This window comes from Notolabrus celidotus, chromosome 6 (assembly GCF_009762535.1).
Source record: "Notolabrus celidotus isolate fNotCel1 chromosome 6, fNotCel1.pri, whole genome shotgun sequence".
NCBI lineage: Eukaryota > Metazoa > Chordata > Actinopteri > Labriformes > Labridae > Notolabrus > Notolabrus celidotus.
In genome coordinates this window covers 8,639,343-8,657,735 of record NC_048277.1, presented here as the reverse complement: position 1 = coordinate 8,657,735, position 18,393 = coordinate 8,639,343, and the positions used below count along the sequence as shown (strand labels likewise).

At 42.2% G+C, this 18,393-nt stretch overlaps 1 protein-coding gene across 3 annotated transcripts in view; it reads left to right on the top strand.

Moving 5' to 3' along the window:
- Window positions 1-18,393, top strand: part of srgap1a (SLIT-ROBO Rho GTPase activating protein 1a) — a 117,897-nt gene that overhangs the window by 89,545 nt on the left and 9,959 nt on the right. For all 3 annotated transcript variants that reach the window (XM_034685674.1, XM_034685672.1, XM_034685673.1), the window contains exons 16-19: window positions 2,865-2,970; window positions 3,089-3,313; window positions 7,459-7,538; window positions 16,911-17,091. In XM_034685674.1, coding sequence (XP_034541565.1) covers window positions 2,865-2,970; window positions 3,089-3,313; window positions 7,459-7,538; window positions 16,911-17,091 — 592 coding nt within the window. The remainder of the gene's footprint in view (window positions 1-2,864; window positions 2,971-3,088; window positions 3,314-7,458; window positions 7,539-16,910; window positions 17,092-18,393) is intronic.

Here is an 18,393-nt window from a genome sequence, read left to right as displayed (position 1 = left end):
TATCTGGTGTTAGTGAGCTGAGCTGAGGATGCACACAGGGTCGAGGTGGAGCATAACATTTCAAAAGAAGTGATGAGAGTCTGAAATAAAGTTGTTAGCAGAATCATTTTTCTGTGAGACTGTTCACAGATCAGTCTGCTCTTTTTCATCCTGAAAGCAATAACAGGAGTCATCTCGACTCTCTTGAAGAAAGCTCAAACAAGCTTTGAATCAGTTGTACATGAGCAGTTACACCTTGTACAGCGTCTCTACTCGTGTGTTTGTACGTTCATGCAGGCTTGTACACACTCACAAGTGTGTGTGTTTCCTGGGTGTACTCTAACACATTAGTGCAGGATGAGGGATGGGGATTCCCTGTTTACATTCCCCGGCTCAACATGCCAGTGATTGCAGCGTGGGCTGAACGCCCAGCGCGCTCCGTATTAAAACCTCTCTGCTTATTCCACACGGAGCCGTCAGACCTGCTACAAGATCACTTTTCCATTTCACTGCTCTCAGCTGACTGCGTTTTTCTCACTAAAACAGCAGCATACTGCAACCATATCAGGTTTGAGTGCGCTGCAGTGATGTGTTGCATGGCTGCGCTCTCTGGCACGTGTTTGGAGGTGATGTATAAGCGTACAAAGCAGAGCAGATCTATAAATAGAAGTGTTAGAAAAGAAGAATTCTGAAGTGCTCGGGAGCCTTGCAGAATCCTGGTTAGGTATTCATGAAAATCCATCACAAGTATCCCAGAAGCTCAAATCCCAGATGGCACAGAGTGGCTGGAGGGTGACGGGCTATTTTTACCAGCCAGCAGAACCCAGCTCAGCCAAATAAAACAGACTGCTTCAAGTGCCGCTGGAGAAAAAAATCAGAGTAATAAAAGAAATAAAGGTAGTTGTTCCCCTCGCATGTTGATAAAGCCCAATATGAGAGAGATTTTCATTGCTTTGTTTTCTTTGTTTATGTTAATTTTCCTGCAATAAATTTTTATGGAGGAAAAGTTTCTTCTCTATTGGTAATAAAGTCATTTCTTCAGGGCAGAGACCAGAAAGCAAACAGAGAACAAGGAGGAACTACTCTGCATCCTTGTTCTCAGGTGCTACATACGGTCCTCCTCCTGCTCTTCTCTGTGGTATGAGACAAGCACCATGGGCTGCAGGACAGTGCAGGGACATAATTGGCTGGTCATGTATCACTTACCGTAATATATGATGTATAAAACGCACTTTGGATCAGTTTTTGTCTTCTAAAACGTGAGCGTCATTGTATGCAAGGGTGTGACTAATACACCAATCAAAATGCAGAGTGAGGTTTTAATGGGTTTCTCTGATTTAAAAAAATATATTTTTAACATTTTTCTCTCTCATTAGGTCACAATCATGCATTAAAAAAGAACTGAGGGACACTAATAAGTAAATCCACTGTGTGCTAGTTTGATTAAAATACTCCTCAACTTATGACGAGAGAGGGTGCCATGCATCTTGGCCAATTGGTCGCAGACAGTGGGTTACCTCACAACTATCAGTGCCACCGCAAGCTGAGCTCAACTACTGTGCAGGTAGCTGGCTTGTTGGTGATTCCAGATGGTTCTAGAAAGAGCTGCACATCTGCATAGAAACTGCACATTGCTGAATGCAGTGAAAGTCTTCAGGAACACATTAAATTCTTCCCTCTGGAGGACCCCTTGACACGGACTGGGTCTTAATAATCTTTATGGAGTGATTTCAATGTTCCTTAGTTGTTTGTTTGACACCATTCCTCTTTTTTACATCATTTCTCTAAATCAGAATAATTTCCAAAAGTAGATGTGTTGTTTTCCTTACACCATCAACCACATTTTGCTCACTCTGCTCTTCTTCCTCAGTCGTCATGCTGGCTACATTTAGAATACGTCATTATCACAGGGCAGCCATTTTCCTCTAATGTCTTACTCAGGGTTGGAGCTTGGATTAAAAGTTAGTATGTTATTATACTTCTAAATTCCTGCTTATAAGAGAAAGGTATCTGATATTTATTTTCAGTTCACCTCTACTCGATTAACGTACGACTAATGAGATGATTATCAGGGAATGTTTGGTGGGACATGGATCCATACTGGATGAAAAAAGTGCTGTTACTCCTTTTGGTGACTCATGGGTGTGTCAATCGTTTGGCCAGTATCAGTAAATTATTAATATTATGTCCTAAATTTCCGCAGTAAATAACGATACCATAAACCAGTGTGTGTTGATCAGGTTGTCTCTCGTGTTGCCTTTGCTGTTCAGAATCAAATAGTGCAAATTAATCTGAGAGTAATTGACGGCTAGCTGTTGCTTCATCTCATTGGTTGAATGATGTAAAATCATGACCCATGTGTTGAGGCCCTCATCCGATTGGTCAGATCCTGAGTGTGAATGTATGGCATGTGTACATTGAGTGTTTTTTCTTGTCGTTGTGTTGAAGGCAGCCTCCTGTGATGTTTTTATTGCTCATGTCCATATACATATCACAGTGTTGATGAAAATGTGATTTATTGTGTCGCCCTTACACATTAAAGCCCACACACATGCATTCCCGTATATACTGCACATACATATATATTGTTGATATTGCATGAGTAAATCTTGGCCGGTCCTCCAGAGACTAACTGTAATTCTGATAAGTAATCGGCTCAGCTTCCACATGCTGTTGTGCTTATATACTTCAACCTGTTCAGTGAAGATCAATATCTGTGTTTGTGCTTTAAAACCATGGATATGTAGAGCGATGTGCTTTACATAAAGCAGAGGTGAAAGGACAGGAACGCAGCAGTGTTTTTTTCACCTAACCCTTTGTTTATCTTGTCTTACAGCAGTTCCCTGTTTTAATGTCGCACCCTCTCTCTCATTTTGCTCCTCCAGGAATAGAAAACCTGTACGAGCGATCGCTGTACATCCGTAAGATCCTCCTGACTATCCCCAGATCTGTCCTCATAGTGATGCGCTACCTCTTCGCCTTCCTCAACCAGTAAGTTTATTGAGACTGATCAGGAAATTCATTGACTGCTCTCCACATCCTATGGTGTTGATATGATTTGAAACATGCATAAGTCCTCATCCCTCTGTTCCTCCCTGTCTCTCTCCAGCCTGGCCCAATACAGCGATGAGAACATGATGGACCCATACAACCTGGCCATATGCTTCGGTCCCACGCTCATGCCCACACCGGACAGCCAAGACCAGGTGTCCTGCCAGGCTCACGTCAACGAGATCGTAAAGACTATCATCATCCACAATGAGACCATCTTCCCTGACTCCAAAGAGCTGGATGGGCCCGTCTATGAGAAGTGTATGGCTGGAGGAGACTACTGGTGAGTCTGTTTTTTAAACATTCGGTAACTCTTCAGGCCAGAGGCCAGACCAAATGTGTTCTTCATGATTACTGTTTTAACTTGATGTCTCTAAGTAAGAAGAGGCCGACTATCTACCTGTGTGAGCAGCTGCTTAGTGTGCCAGTGTGTCTGTAAGTTGAACTTTGTGTTCTGGAGGATTAAACACTAAAATAAAAAGCCATCTGACTTTGGATGCTGGTGAAATGGGAATGTTTAGTGATATCTAGAGATCAGATTATAGACTGAAATGCTCCCTTGCTTACTCTGCTCTTTGGGGAGGTGATGGTGGCCTTTAAGGACAAGAAGCTCCAGTGACGTATGATAAGCGCGATCCTTCATTTGTCAAGTTTTTACCATCAGAACTTGATAAATACAAAGCATTTGGCTTATTCATCTCCTTCTTCCAACTGGTGCATTCCGTGTTGCTGCTTACTAAATACAAAAAGGGCATATTATGTTTCATCTCCACCAAGTCTGTTCTGCTAAATTACTTTAAATACTACACTTTATCTTTAAATTAGCATGACCAGGTTCCTGGTCCAATGTGGGCAGTTTTCCAAACAAACATTGTGCCTCTCTGCATGAGGAGCCATGGCCAAATTCCATCAGATCTGTGTCCGGTCCATCTCTGACCCATCACAGCACGAGAGTTGATAGGTTTCTATTCTAGTCAATGTGTTAACTCCCACTGGATCCGCTCCATTGCGTTATGGCTGCGACTCTGATCTTGTGTACCCGAATCACATACACAAGAATTCTATTTTTGCAGGATGCCGGAGCACAACGCATCAAACTCAACAGAGCAGATGAAGTGGGACAGGAAGTCAGGCACCAAAACAAAATGAAACATCCGGTTAATTTTCAGAATAAAACACTCTGTGTTATCATCAGATTGTATTTCACTTAACTACAACAACAAACCGTCGTAATGAGCGGCGTGGCCTAGAGTCAACAGGTCAGAGGTTTTTAGAGGATGATAAAGACAACATGGATGAGGAGATGCAGTAATTACCACCGGAAAACCTCGGTCACATGACTCCAGCTGTCCTGCAGTCCTACTGCGTGCTGCGTTCTGATTGCACAGCTTCTGGGTGTTGAGGATCGTAGACGAACCAGACACAGATCTGGAGGAAGTCCCGGGTCAGGATGTCTTCATCGAGACACTGACTGCAAAGTCATTACTTTTCCATTTTATGAAAAAATAGATTGCACAACCTTTTCCTCTTTGTGTATAACTTTTTATTCCTTATTTTTTACCCATTTATCTGATTCCTTATGCCAAAATTTCTGTTGCTGATTATGATCGTTGAAACTCTTCATCCGTAATTCTGATGCAGCTGCAAAGATAAACACAAGCCAGTGTGGGTTTTGGAGTCAGACAGATGGTGGTGGTTCTCTTACCCTACTTTTCCTCTTATTTCTCCTCACCATGAGTGGTTCACATGGCACACACCCAAACCTCCTTCATTAGGGACTCAATCATCTTGCAGGTATGCGTGCTCTCTCTGCGGTGCAGCTGTGTCAGTAGTATGTCAGTGGAGTTGATATGAGTGATTACACATAGATTAGGAGCATGCGGTAAAGAGAACATGACAAGGCAGAGCATGTTTCAGCTCTGACTTTACACGGTGGACTTTCTGGGTGAGACAGCCTGAAACAATCACTTTAATCACCTCAATCACAGCAGGGGGGAAAACAAAGGTCACATGGCAGAGAAAGGACGTTAAGGAGAAGTGCAGCACATGTAGGAGTCACACAAACCTGAGACCCAGTGTAAGCCCCACATCTGTAAGCAGTCTCTACCACCCTGCTTTCTCTCTTTCGCCTTATCTGTCTACTCCTCCTTTACTGTGCCCCCACATCACCACAGGCTGGTAGTGGTTTATCCCAGGCTAGAGCTGATCAGCCGTCTCAGCACAGACATGAACCCCGGCACAGCTCATGAAGTTCTGAGCAGATTTGTTGTCTTGGTTGCATCCCTTTCTTGCAGAAGAAGAGCTGGCCTTGGAGGAGACTCTCGGTTCTCAGCGGGGTTAATCTGTAGAGATATGTGTGGCTTTACTGCCAGCTCTCTCAGCACGACACCAGAGGAGGACCATTTAGCAAAACGCCAGCCATAGAGAAAGGATCTGAGCTTCTCACAGATTCCTCAGCGTGACCGCTGTGTGAACTTTCTCTCGGTCATGTAAATCATAAAAACCTCCTCTCCTTTATGCCTTGTCATCTTCATTGGCATTAAGTTTGATGTTGCACACTTCATAAAGAGACTACGGCTTACCCAGTCCTAGTTTGTCAGCTGTTTGGGGTCCAGCTGATTAATGCAAAGCTACCAAACTATATCAATCTACCCAATACTACATTTTTAACTTTTTGGATCCCTTTCGCTTTTGCTCTGCACCTTTGAAAATGTCCTGACATATTCCAGGGAAGTGCATGTGGAAATGCAAACTTCAAAATGTGTCAATCTTGTCTTTAGCAGACTATATCCTCCCAGCTTCCTGGTAAAAGTCTGACTGAAGCAGGGGTAAACACACCAGGTAGTCACAATGTAACATGTTGAGCAGAGTTTCTCTGCTTTATTAACTCTACTGCTCACCTCAGTAATCTGTATTGACTTTTCTGCTGTTGTGTGTGTTGTGGAGAAGTTTTTACACATGTTGAGTGATATCAACACACAAACATTACTGAACACTCCTCCTTATCCTGCACATGCGACCCAGGGACTTCCCCCTCATAAATTAAAACAAATACTCATTGAAACTGATCTAACTTAGTGAGCACCAGTCAGGATTTTTAACGTGAGATTAGCTTCTGAACAGTTTGAATCAGGTCTGAATCTCCAAGAGATTAAGATTAAGATTTCAAGATATCACAAATCTTGGGGGTTTAAGATGGACGAAAATCATTTTTATGACTTTAAAGTAATTCAGTTAGTACTCTAAGTTGGGACTTAAGACAAAGACTTTCTTTTTAAGTCATGAAAAAAGTTGTAAATGTTGCACCTCTCTTGTGTTACTTTTTAAAGTAGTAATATTATGCTTTTTCCATACTTTATTAACAAATATTATATCAAAATGTTGGATGTCAATACTAAAAGTCAGCAAAGTTTCTGATTGTGAGGTTAACGTGTGTTGGAGTTATCCCTGGGTGAGACTTCAGGCTGCTCTGATCAAAAGTCAAAGAGATCAACACGAGATTTGCTCCAATCATGACATCACCTGTTGGTGAGTCCCCTTAAAAGGGCAAATGGATCATTTTAAAGAGAGAAACACAACTTTGTTGCATGGCAACAGTGAAAGAGGCTTCAATAATGCTGGTTTATAAAGCTTTAAAGTGTCTTAAAGAGACAGTAGCCAAAACGCAGACGTAGGCTGAAATTAGGGTTTTCAAAGACAGCAGCCTGAGATCAGTAAAGAGTGTTTGAGGTTTAAATCATGTGAAGCTGCTACAGAGCTATCAGAGGGACTATATAAAGACTGAGCATGAGCAGAACACACTCTTTACAGTTACAAATATAAACAGAAATATGATGTTGTAATGTTAGTGGTCAGAGTAGACATAAGTAGTGGAGACAGTTATGGTAAATGAAGTGTGCACACATAAGGCATGCCACCCCAGTGAAAACAGTCTAGACACGCCCCCAGTTTGTTGAAGTTGAAACTTTGCAACAGCTACAGTATGTTTGCCTCTGAACCCCATTCAAAGACAACAACACTGAAGTTACCATTTTAGTTTCAGTGTTTTCATCCATTAAATTAGCAGGTCTGTGTGTTTTGGAGAGAAGGAGTCCTCTGCGGATAATTCAGCTCTTGGTTAAACTCCAAAAACTGGGAACAAGGAAGGGTCATATTGAGACTGAGTTTGTGAAGTTTACAGCCTGGTGTGCAGTGATTCTGCAGCGCTCTGTGTACAGTGAAGCAGCTCAGTAAATGAGTGCAAAGAGTGGACTGGGGTTTTCTTAACTTTTCTCAGGACAACACACAGACTTTGGGCCACTTTGCAAAAATACTTTAATGCCAAAAAATGAAAACAAAAACTTCTTACTTGAAAAGAATCAGGCCATGCATCTGATTAGAGGCCTACTCTTGGATTAGACCCTGACAGTCTGATGTTGTCCCTCACAGTGAGAGCCCGTACAGTGAGCATGGAGCCCTGGAGGAGGTGGACAACGAAGGAGGGACGGAGACACACACCAGCGAGGATGGTGAGTACAAACGTATATTTAAAGTATAAAACACTAAAGTAACAGGGTCCGTACTTGGCTGTCCATGTTTCGAACTTCCCTCTGTGGCACTGCAAGCGTTAAACCCAGCTCTCTGCAGCTAATCCTGCCGTTCAGCCTGTTAATGCAGTAACCTTGAAGGTCCAGGGAACCAGGCTCACAGTGATGGACGTCCATTCATATTCTAATGCTTCTCTCTCCGAGCTCTGGGACTCTTACACATCCCCCTATAACAGATTCCACGGTGGTCTGCACCCACTACACAGACCCCCCGGGAGAGAGATCTCATTTCCCATGGGTCACAGTCTCTTTCAGTTTTTAGTTCACTTGGTTTCTTTTCCTTTTCCCTGTGAAAATTGTGTTATAGTGATTCAAAGAATAGAAAATGTGTGGAGCATGTGTGCAAAGTGTCCAGTTTTAATAGGTTCAGAAATTATACGATCTGAGTTTTCTCTACATTCAATCACATTTCCATGTGTCCAAGAGAAATATGGAGAGTTAAAAAAAGTCACGTAGACCCAGAGAGATACAGTAGACTTCTCTCAGACTTTGTGGGTTATGGATAATTCGTGCTATCATGCATGCAGCCTTTTGTTTGCCTGAAATAGACACCAGGTAGTCCCTGCCAAATCAAACAGGGAGTGAGTTAGATGAAACTAAAATAGCAGCTGGGGTCAGACTTAACTGTTAACATGCAGCTGAAAAGCAGAGAGACAAAAAACTTGGAGCTCATGAAGAACCGATAAACATGCACGACAGAGAGCCCAACAGATGTGGGGAACAAAGGGTCGGCCTCTAGCCGAGCAAAATCTTCATGTCTGACTTTCCTCTCAGGCTCATGGAGGAGTATCAGAGCCACGTAACAGAGGAGGAATAGATCACGAGAGTCCATCAGAGAAATGTCTGATAGCCTATATGTTATTCTGAAGAGAAGCAGAAAGCCACCTGCACTAAAATGAGGAATGGGAATCATCTTGTAAAGTTATACTTTAGTATAGGTTTCAGTAGTAACATAACACTCAATCTTTTAGCACATCAGCTCCAAAACGTCTCAAGAATCTGGATTCTCAATCGACTGTGCAAAAATTGAGTCTGTTGTGAAGAAGGGCTGTCAACAGTAAGCCTGCGGAGGCTTCTACAGCCGCTGTTTGTCCTCAGCTGTTGGATCTAACACATTTAGAGCATGCAGCTGGCTGATCTTCTGATATCCACTATATGTTATCTACTTGAAGATTAATATAGCCAGGAATTATGACTTATCTCTCATAGAATATATAATTTATTCATCATGTTTCTAATTTAGGTCTTTAATGTTATTTTATGATTTTTCTCTTGCATTTGTGACTTTAATCCCACAAAAGTAACCTTGTTTTTCTCAAACATTATCTTAATTCTCGTAAAATCAGAACTTAATTCTCCAAATATTCCAACTTTATCCGTGAAATAATGGGTTTCTAATCCATAGGCTGAAGGCGATTTCGTGCTCCCCTTACGTACGAAAATAGATCTGTATGTTTTTTACAGTGTGATCGTCGCAGCCCTCATAGCTCCACGGAATGGACGTTAAGCAAAAGGGCGCTGTTTACAGTCAAAAGTTACCCCAAAAAGAAGAAGAGTACAAAGTTTATAAAAAGAACATACACAGCGATGATGGAGGAGGTATTAATGATGTATCTGTAATGAAAGACACAAAATCAGAGCCAATAAAGACTGCGCTGCATGTGGATGGATAATTGATTGAAAGTATGAGACAGTGTTACGTGTTTTATTTAAGCGGCAACCTCCGGTTTAAAAATATGAGTCAATGTGTAAGTGTTAAAAGCTGCAGTTCATCGAGGATCCGCTTGAGGCTGGCTCCGGAAGTACCAGAAGTCACATACACATGAATGGGAAAAAGACGATCTTTACAGCAGAAATAAACATGTTTACAGCCTGGTACAAAAGATGAGTGTAGTCTGGATAGCTAATTTCTCGATGTGCTCTCACTGTGAGGGGGGTGAATTTTTTTCTAACGTGGCAATTTCGAAGATATTGAGATTACTAGTCTTCCAATGAGAGGCACAGCTACCTGCGGGAACGCTGCAGATGTTGGCTAGGAGACTCGAACTCTGCCTCTTTACGTCACACTGGCTCAACAGAAGCAATATGGCTCCCGCCGACGATTGGTCTCAAAACAGCTCTTCAGAAACAGATGGGTGACGCAACGGATACTATGTCCATATTTCATACAGTCGATGGTTTCTATTGCAGTCTATGGTTTGAGCTATTGGCTTTACTGCCTCACTGGCTTCACTGCCCCCATGTTTTTTGGTGGTACTGCAACATTTGGTCCATATCTGCAAGCTTGCAGAAAACATGCAGAAATCAAACGAAACGAATGCAGAGTACGAACGGAAGGCACCACTCGTATCTGTGTGCGTATCTAATGTAGAGCACAGACGAGCCTTTAAACAACACTAAGTCCTGTTTTTAGGGCTTCATGTTGTTGTTTATCAACACTTAAGCAAATTCCAGCAAATCCAACCACTTCCTGCACATGTTCTTCTGGCCTTGCAGGCATGCACAATGTCCTATTTCCTCTACAGACATGGACATGACCAAATCACCCCTTTCATATCATGAACTGTTCCCAAAGCTTTGCTGTTTTGTATAAAACACTTTTTTTCCTGTGCTGTGAAGCAAACAGCTGATCTGTCATAACAGTAGCTCCAGTGTGATCGTTTATCTGAAGCGTGAACGTCATAATCAGGCCTCACACTTCAGAGTCTTTGAAGAGACTCTACACAGTGACTTCATGATTATAAATATCTGACTCCGTGTCATCTTGTGATCATTTAGCAACTGTTAGCTGTCCACTTAGCCACTTCCTGATGCCTTGTATTGAGTTTAAAGACCAAAAACAAGCTTCTTACTCTCCACCAGCTGTGTGAGTCTGAGCTGTTATCAGAGAGCTTATGCACTGTGAGTTTCTCGTGCTCCTGTCTCTTATCAGAGGCTTTTTAACAACTTAGCATCTCAAATAACAAGTAGAGCAGCGTGAATCTTATTGATTACGTGTTCATTATTCTTTGGATATTTGTACAGCTTCGAAACAGAAGAAGACACTGCACAAGCGTTATTTTAGTACTTGAGTTTCATTTAATTTTTTCACATTTTACTTGGCATCTAGACAGAAACTGACTGGAAGTGATGTCAACACAAAAACAGCTTGCTCATAGACAATAGATGCCTTTCATTGGCATGTTAGTCACAGCCGATGAGTTCAGTGAGAAGCAGAAAAAAGCCTATTATCATTGTAACTTCTAAAAAGATGTTGCCATAAAATGAGGCATTCTAGGCCCCTACGATCACAACAAACGCCCACGAAACCCTGAGAGACTGATTAGATTTTTTTAAACACAGAGTTTGGATGATCTTTGGATGTAAATAATCTCCTCCTATGACATCAGAGTTTAATCTCTTCACATAAAAAGTATCATCCTAACGACCTGCCATAAAAAGAACAGCAGACTAGCAGGAGAAACTTCAGTGTGTTTGGATTTTCACTGTCAAACAGACTGCACCTCCCCTCCCTTTGAGAAATTAATGGAATATTAGATTTCCCAGAAATCCTGCTGCCATGTTTTTTTATTGTTCCAAAAGTCTCCCCGAGCAGACGGGGAGGATGTCCTCAGTGACGTCAGTCCCTCCCTTTGGAGTCTTGAACTGTGGTCGAGTTATTGTCATCAGTTATTTTTAAATTCCCCATGACCTCATTTGGATTTCAGACACAAAAGCAGACCTCTTTTCCCATGTGGTGAGCGGCATCTGATTCTGCAGACTGAAATGTTTATATTCTCTCTTCAAAGTGTGTTCACCTTGTTTGGCCTCAAAATGAGAACATGAGACAGACAGAGAAGGAAGAATGAGAGTCATTCCACTTTTCGGTCTAGGTAGTTGTCCGACAATGTCCTGGTCTGGTCCGGCCCCCCTTGGAGTTTGTTAGATCTAATTAGATCAGACAGATGATCTGGCGTGGCCATAGCTACACATGTGGAGCAAAAGGCTTATTGCTTTATTCATACAGTATGTTTGTAGAAACCGTGAAGGGTTTTAAAGTATTTTCTCCGGATGTTTTTCTTATGTATTTACATAAAATTGCAGAAATTCGCATTGATCTTTGGAACCAGACAGTCTTTAAACACTTGGGGCTGTTCAAAACTTGTTTCCAGAATACTTTAATACTTTTCTGAACATCTGAGATTAAGATAAAAAACAAAATTTACACCAAACTATGACAAAATATATAACCCCTGTCCTCGGTTGCAGCTCTTTTCTATTTCAAACAAGAAAAGGTGCTTACGGGGCGCTGGTGGCCTAGCGGTCTAAGCGCCCCACATACAGAGGCTACAGTCCTCATCCCAGGGGTCGCCGGTTTGATTCCCGTCCGGCCGACCATCTCCTGCATGTCTTCCCCCTCTCTCTACTCCCTACATTTCCTGTCTCTCTTCAGCTGTCCTATCAAATAAAGGCAAAAGGGCAGAAATATAACTTTTAAAAAAAAAGAAAAGAAAAAGTGTTTGAAATTAAATTAATACATCTGCAAATCTGATGATGTGAATCTCAGCTGTACTTCAGGTTCAGTTGCATACCAAGTAAGGGACAAAACCGATAGGTGGTTGTGCAAATTACAGAAACCAAATAGGGTGTGCATGACCCTGGAAAAATGGTTTCTTATCAGCTTCCCTGCTGGACAAAATCACATGAAAGTGAACATTTCCATTGAAGGTAACATTAGATGAGGGGAATGGGACTTCTGCAGGAATATTAATGTTGACACATTGATGTTGTCCTCATTCAGCTCTCCTTCTCAGAGCTTTGACGTTGACACAATTTTAAACATAAATTAGGCAAATGTCTCAGCTGTGAACATTGTTGCTATTATCTCTACCTCTTCTGGTTTAAGTGACTTTGTAGAGATCAGCAGCTTAGAGATGCTCTCACCAGCTCTGCTGCCGTCGCCTCAGGCTGCTCTCTCTTCTGTGCCTGCTAACTCTCGTTATATTCCTACTCTCAAGACCAGCCTAATACCACACTGACGTTTTTACCACAGTGTCAACAGGCAGAGGTGATTTTGGCGCCCCCTGTGGAGGAATGCACCTAATACCTCTTGGCTGATCTTGCTTTACATGTCAATCAATCAATCAATCTTTATTTGTAAAGCGCCAAATCACAACAAACGTTATCTCAAGACGCTTTTACAAACAGAGTAGGTATAGACCAGCCGTCAAATTATGAACAGAGACCCAACACCAAGATAGGATAAAACTCAGTCTTACCCCACCCTAATCCACCATGAGCATTGCACCTCGCAATATTTAGCTAGTTACAGCGGCGAGGAAAAACTTCCTTTTAACAGGCAGAAACATCGATCAGAACCAGACTCATGTTAGACAGCCCTCTGCCTTGACCGAGTTGGGGTTGGAAAGAGGGATAGAAGAGAATAAGAGACAGAGGGAGCAGTGATAGTGATGTGTAGATTGTAACTTTGAACAAAAAGTGTCATCCTGATTTTTTTTTTTAGCTCATCAACAATATTCAATTTGATAAAAGCAGCTCCTGCATCCACATTTAATGTTTTTATTTCAAACATTAAAAATGACTATTTAGAGGTTGTCAATCTTTGTCTGATGCACCTGTTTACTTTTGCTGCTCATAGAGAGGCATTAATATTGATTTGTACCCATTTCACAACCAGCTAAAAAGTACTCAGAAGCTTTAATTTGATTTATATTAGATGTTGCATCATGCAAAAACACATTGCCAAGCCCAACACAAGTTAATAAGACACCATTATTTAGGAAAATAGATCCAAGGCCAAAGAAGAAGCACAGAGTACTATAATAATATGAAAGAAATAAACAATCATGACGTGTCCTCTAAGCTCTAGAAGCAAAAGTGACCAACTTGTAAGTGTGAACATAATGTGTGCATGTTAAGATGATGGCATTAGCACAGCTTTCAAAGATCACCAGGTTTATGTCTCTGTGGGACACTCAGCCCTTTGACCCTGACAAACTTGTGATACACGAAGAAGTTAAAATTATCAAGGGTGCTCCTCTTTACGTCTTCTCCTTCCTCTTGATTAAAGAACAACAGTGTCACATAAATAGAGCCGTGCACTGTCCCTCTGTATATTCCTGCTCAGGGCTGACTCACACACATGTCAGTGTCATGGACCGCAGCTGTCACGCCTCGAGATTAACTGCATGTTTTCAGAGCGGCACTTCTCGCTCTCCGTCAATACATGGATTTCATCTGCTGGTAAATTTGTTCTGAGGTCAGAGGTGAACTAACTGGCACATTGATTGTAAATCGCTCTGCAGGAGAGCAGCAGGATGCCCTTGTTCTCTAGTGTCCCAGAAGGCCCACTGAGTATTGGATTGAACACATTAAAGGGCAGTGGACAAGAATCTCATTATTATTATCCCCATAAAGAGCGGCACCCAACCCGCTTTCATCTTTTTGAGTCCAGCGGGAAGCCTTAAGCTCAACACTTCCCATGAGGGCGCACTTTTAATACCTTCTTTAGTATCTAAAGAGTGAGCTGCATCCTACACATCGGTGCAACAATGAGAGGTGTTTCATTGTGTCAAGTTGTTTTACCCAGAAGAGGGGGCTTGACGAAGCAACATAGGGACACGGATCAGGCTGGTGGCACCACTTTATGGCAGCTTTTCTCCCTCATCAGGCCATAATTATACTTTTAAACAAAACCATGGTGTAATATTAAATGACTAAAACATGTAGAAAGCTGCTTTGCTTTAAGACTCCTCGGCTTAAGACAACAAGTGACCAGCTGAGGTTGGTGGCCAAAGTGTTGATGAATTGGTCGCAGGTAATTGGATCGTCAGTACCTCAAAGGTTACTGTAGGCTGAGCTCAACTACCTTACCAGGAGCATTTCAAACTCCACATGGTGAAAACAGATGGGGCTACACAGCAGCACAAAAACTGTACATTGTGGACATGGCTGAATGCACTGGAGGTCTTTAAAGTTTGTCTTTAAAGGTTGATATTAGAGAAAAAGAGAGTATTCAACCATATTTATGTTGAATCAATCTTCAACATATCTCCTGTCAGGACCTTGATGATTAAAAGGAATTGGATGAAGCTATCAGAGTGGATCAAATGTTTGAAACAAGTTGGCAGAAGTTAAAAAAAAAAAAGATCACAATATCAGATAAGATCAGGTTTCCAGTCGTTTATTTATCTGGATCAGGCCTCCATTCTGTGTTGTTGAAGACTTTTGATAATGATTGCGATAACTTGGATCCAGAAATCAGGGTGATTCTGATCACAGCAGAGGGCTGGATTCAGATTGGATTACAGGAAATAGATGAAAGAAAACTAATCAAACAACAACCTTTTTACATCGATGATGATACTTAGGACATGTATTTGGATTTGGTTCTTGGACCCCGTCAGTGCCCTGGTGGATAATCAGACATTAGGGTTGTAAACAGTTTTGGCTCTCATAAAATAATCCATCTGTTGGCTTCAAAATCAAACAAAGTATTTGTTTAAAAGCAGCTGTGAGGAGCTTTTTTTGAATGGGTTCTGGCGCCCCCTGTGGACAATACGCAGTATGTAGTCCCATTTAGAGCTCTGAGAGTCTGGATTAAGTGCTCTTCATAAATCTGTATTGTCTGATCCTCTCCTGGGTTCTTTGCAAGTACACTGGAGAACCTGATCCTGATAGAAAAGTGGAGAACTTTCCAAACTTATCCAGCCCCTCCGCCCTTAATTTAATGTTTGAACATTCACGAAGAGCCCCATCCACGCTCACTCTGCTCCACTGGCTCGTGTGAGACATCTGACAGTTCATATCTCTCACACTGCAGGCCTCCACCTCTCAGGGTGCAGTACTTTTTTTAGCTCTGGTCTTTATGTGAGTGTGTGTCTAATGTCAGTTGGTTGGATCTGAAGCAGTTCTCAACACGACAGAAGGAATCCTTTACCGCGCTGAGATTTGACTTCGTGGCTCACTGCTCTGAGCTGCAGCCACGTCACTGCAGACTGACTGTGTCCTGCATAAGCAATGTTCGACGGATGGATGGATGCATGGGATGATGTGAGAGGAAGACGGGAGGAGAAATCCCCGTCATTCATCAACATAATTAACAACCTTGTCCAGCAGCAGTTCAGCTAAATTAATTCAGACAGTAAATTTCTGCCTGTCACATTTCATTTGAATGACGTCACAACCTAACGTGTCAATCCAACCAAGTTTAACTAAGACAGGCGGGGGAGGAGGCAGGTTAAAGGCTGGAAATATAAACAAATATATAAATGGAAATTAATGAGATCATAAAGGAGACTTAGAGAAGCAAGGAACCCTCCACTCTGCTCAGAAACATGCTCATATTTCCTCTGTCACGTGGCCTTGGTGCTCATCAGGGAATTATTTCTTCCTGTTAAAGATAAACAACGATGGCTTTCCTCAGCTGATACAGGCTGAAGCCATTTTCCCTGCCCCCTGTGTGTAGACAGCCTGTGTGAGGGTGAGGCTGCGTCTGTCCAGGGACCTCCTGTCTGACTTGAAGTGGGGAAGTGAGATTGGAGGGGAGCAGAGGTAGGAGCGAGGGAGGAATAAAGAAGCTATTTTTAGAGCTGTGTTGCTGCAGAGAATGCATATCGGCTCTGAGACGTGCACCTTTCTGAAGAGGAGTCTGCTGGAGCAGGGGATTTTTTAAGAGTAAACAATAGTCACACTCATTTTAAGACTTGTAGAGGGAAATCAGTATAGATATATTGAAATACAGCCGCTCAGTTGTGCTCATTTTTACGTCTGTTATAACTTTTCCCAATCTTCCCATGTTTATCTCCTATGTCACTGATCCAGTCTCTACTTGTACACTTATTGAGTACGCATCAACCCAGAGTGATGATCCATACAGTGAGTGACATGCCCCTGAGCCATATAGATCTCCTCTCAGCAGCTCCTATAATTATCCTGCTGAAGCCCCTCAGGGCTTGCTGTGGCCCTGGCCTGCTGTTGTAGAACCAGGTTACTATTGACGACAACTTGAATAACAAACAGGCTCAGCAGACTTGAACTCCATGTGCTGACACTGCCACACACGAGCATCCATGTGCACAATCATGCAAGAATAAGATCTGATATTCTTCTGCATCAGAGCCAATTTGTCCATCAAAGATCGCGTGTCGTCTGAAAGCATTAAGATTTTAATTTCATAATCCTGCTCCTCCGGCCTCATTCATTAAAAATGTCTGCACATGCAGTATCAGCCGTCTGTGCTTAGTGTCTGATCCCTGTGTGAACCTGACCTGTGTAATCCTTTTCCGTTGACAGAGGGCGAGCCCATTGAAGCCATTGCCAAGTTTGACTACGTTGGGCGCTCTTCCCGAGAGCTGTCCTTCAAGAAGGGCGCCTCCCTGCTGCTGTACCAACGGGCGTCGGAGGACTGGTGGGAGGGACGCCACAACGGCATCGACGGCCTGGTGCCACACCAGTACATCGTGGTCCAAGACATGTGAGTGTTTTCATCATGGTTCCTTTTAGATAGGACAGAGAAATGCATCAATGATTCCCAACAGCTTTAAACTTACACAAGTTCAACTCAACAGCTGGGTGAAAGCAAATACAGTACATGGATGAGGAATTAGGGATGGACAATTTAGGTTGGACTAGCATCTTAAGATATGAGAATGTATAAATGCAAACAAACAAATAAAAAGTAAACAATATTTCATGCACAGAGATTTCATGCAAGGATTAGATCACCCTATTGACTGACTCTCCTCCCTGTCCCCTTTCTTACATCTCTTTACTGACACTGTCTCTGTTTTCTCAATGCTCTCTTTTCCCCGTACAGCCTAACCCGGCCGGGCTTTAGTTTGATCAGAGCCAACAGTTAATTTTTTTATTTAAACTTTATTTTATCAGGGATATTCCAATGAAGATGTAAAATCTATTTTACAAAGGAATCCAGTCTTAAGCGACTTTGTAATTCAGACCAGGATGATTGATTGAAAATTTTGAAGCACTTTTACCAAAGACAGAGCGAGTCATAGGAATGATGCTCATAATTTTTCCATGAGACTGAAGGTTACAGCCACAGACAGTTTTAGGAGTCAGTGACGACCATGAATAAGTAGGAAGTTCATGCAGCGTGGCCTTATAAACAAAGAGACACCAATGCTCCATTCTTCTATCGTGGGCCCAACTTGGTGAAACACCAGTGAAGGCAGGTGCCCACTTGATAACCCCGGTGATGTCCTGGTCCTTTCAGCCCATCTATCCTCATGTTTGGGTTGTGGGGAACATTAGGATCATGTGTTGGGCTATGAAACTTATCAATGGAGCATAAATGTTGGTATGAGGCCATAATGGGATGGGTTAAACAAGTACCTTGTGTTTATTTCAAATTCAGGAACAGTTTTTAAGAATAAATAGGACTTGAAAATTGGAATACATGCCTTTACAAAGTTGACTTTGTAAAACTTAAGCCTTTAAATAAAATTTGCTTAGAAGTGTTGCACATTTATGGTCCCAGGGGGTTGATTATACTGACGTTGGATATCTCCTGATGTCTCTCTTTAGCAGTATCACTAGTAGTTTGCATGTTAGTCTCTCAGTGAAAATGTTGGATGGATTAACAGGAGATTTGGATTTGACAATTATGATTTTAACAGAAAATACAAGACCAATATCCAAACCCTATCAGTGTCACATCAGATTTTAAAGTTGGGGGGATGTGATGCATCAAACTGTCACACACTGGGAGTTTAAATAGTGACCAGTGTGTCCAGGACTAAAGCCTGTGTACATGGGG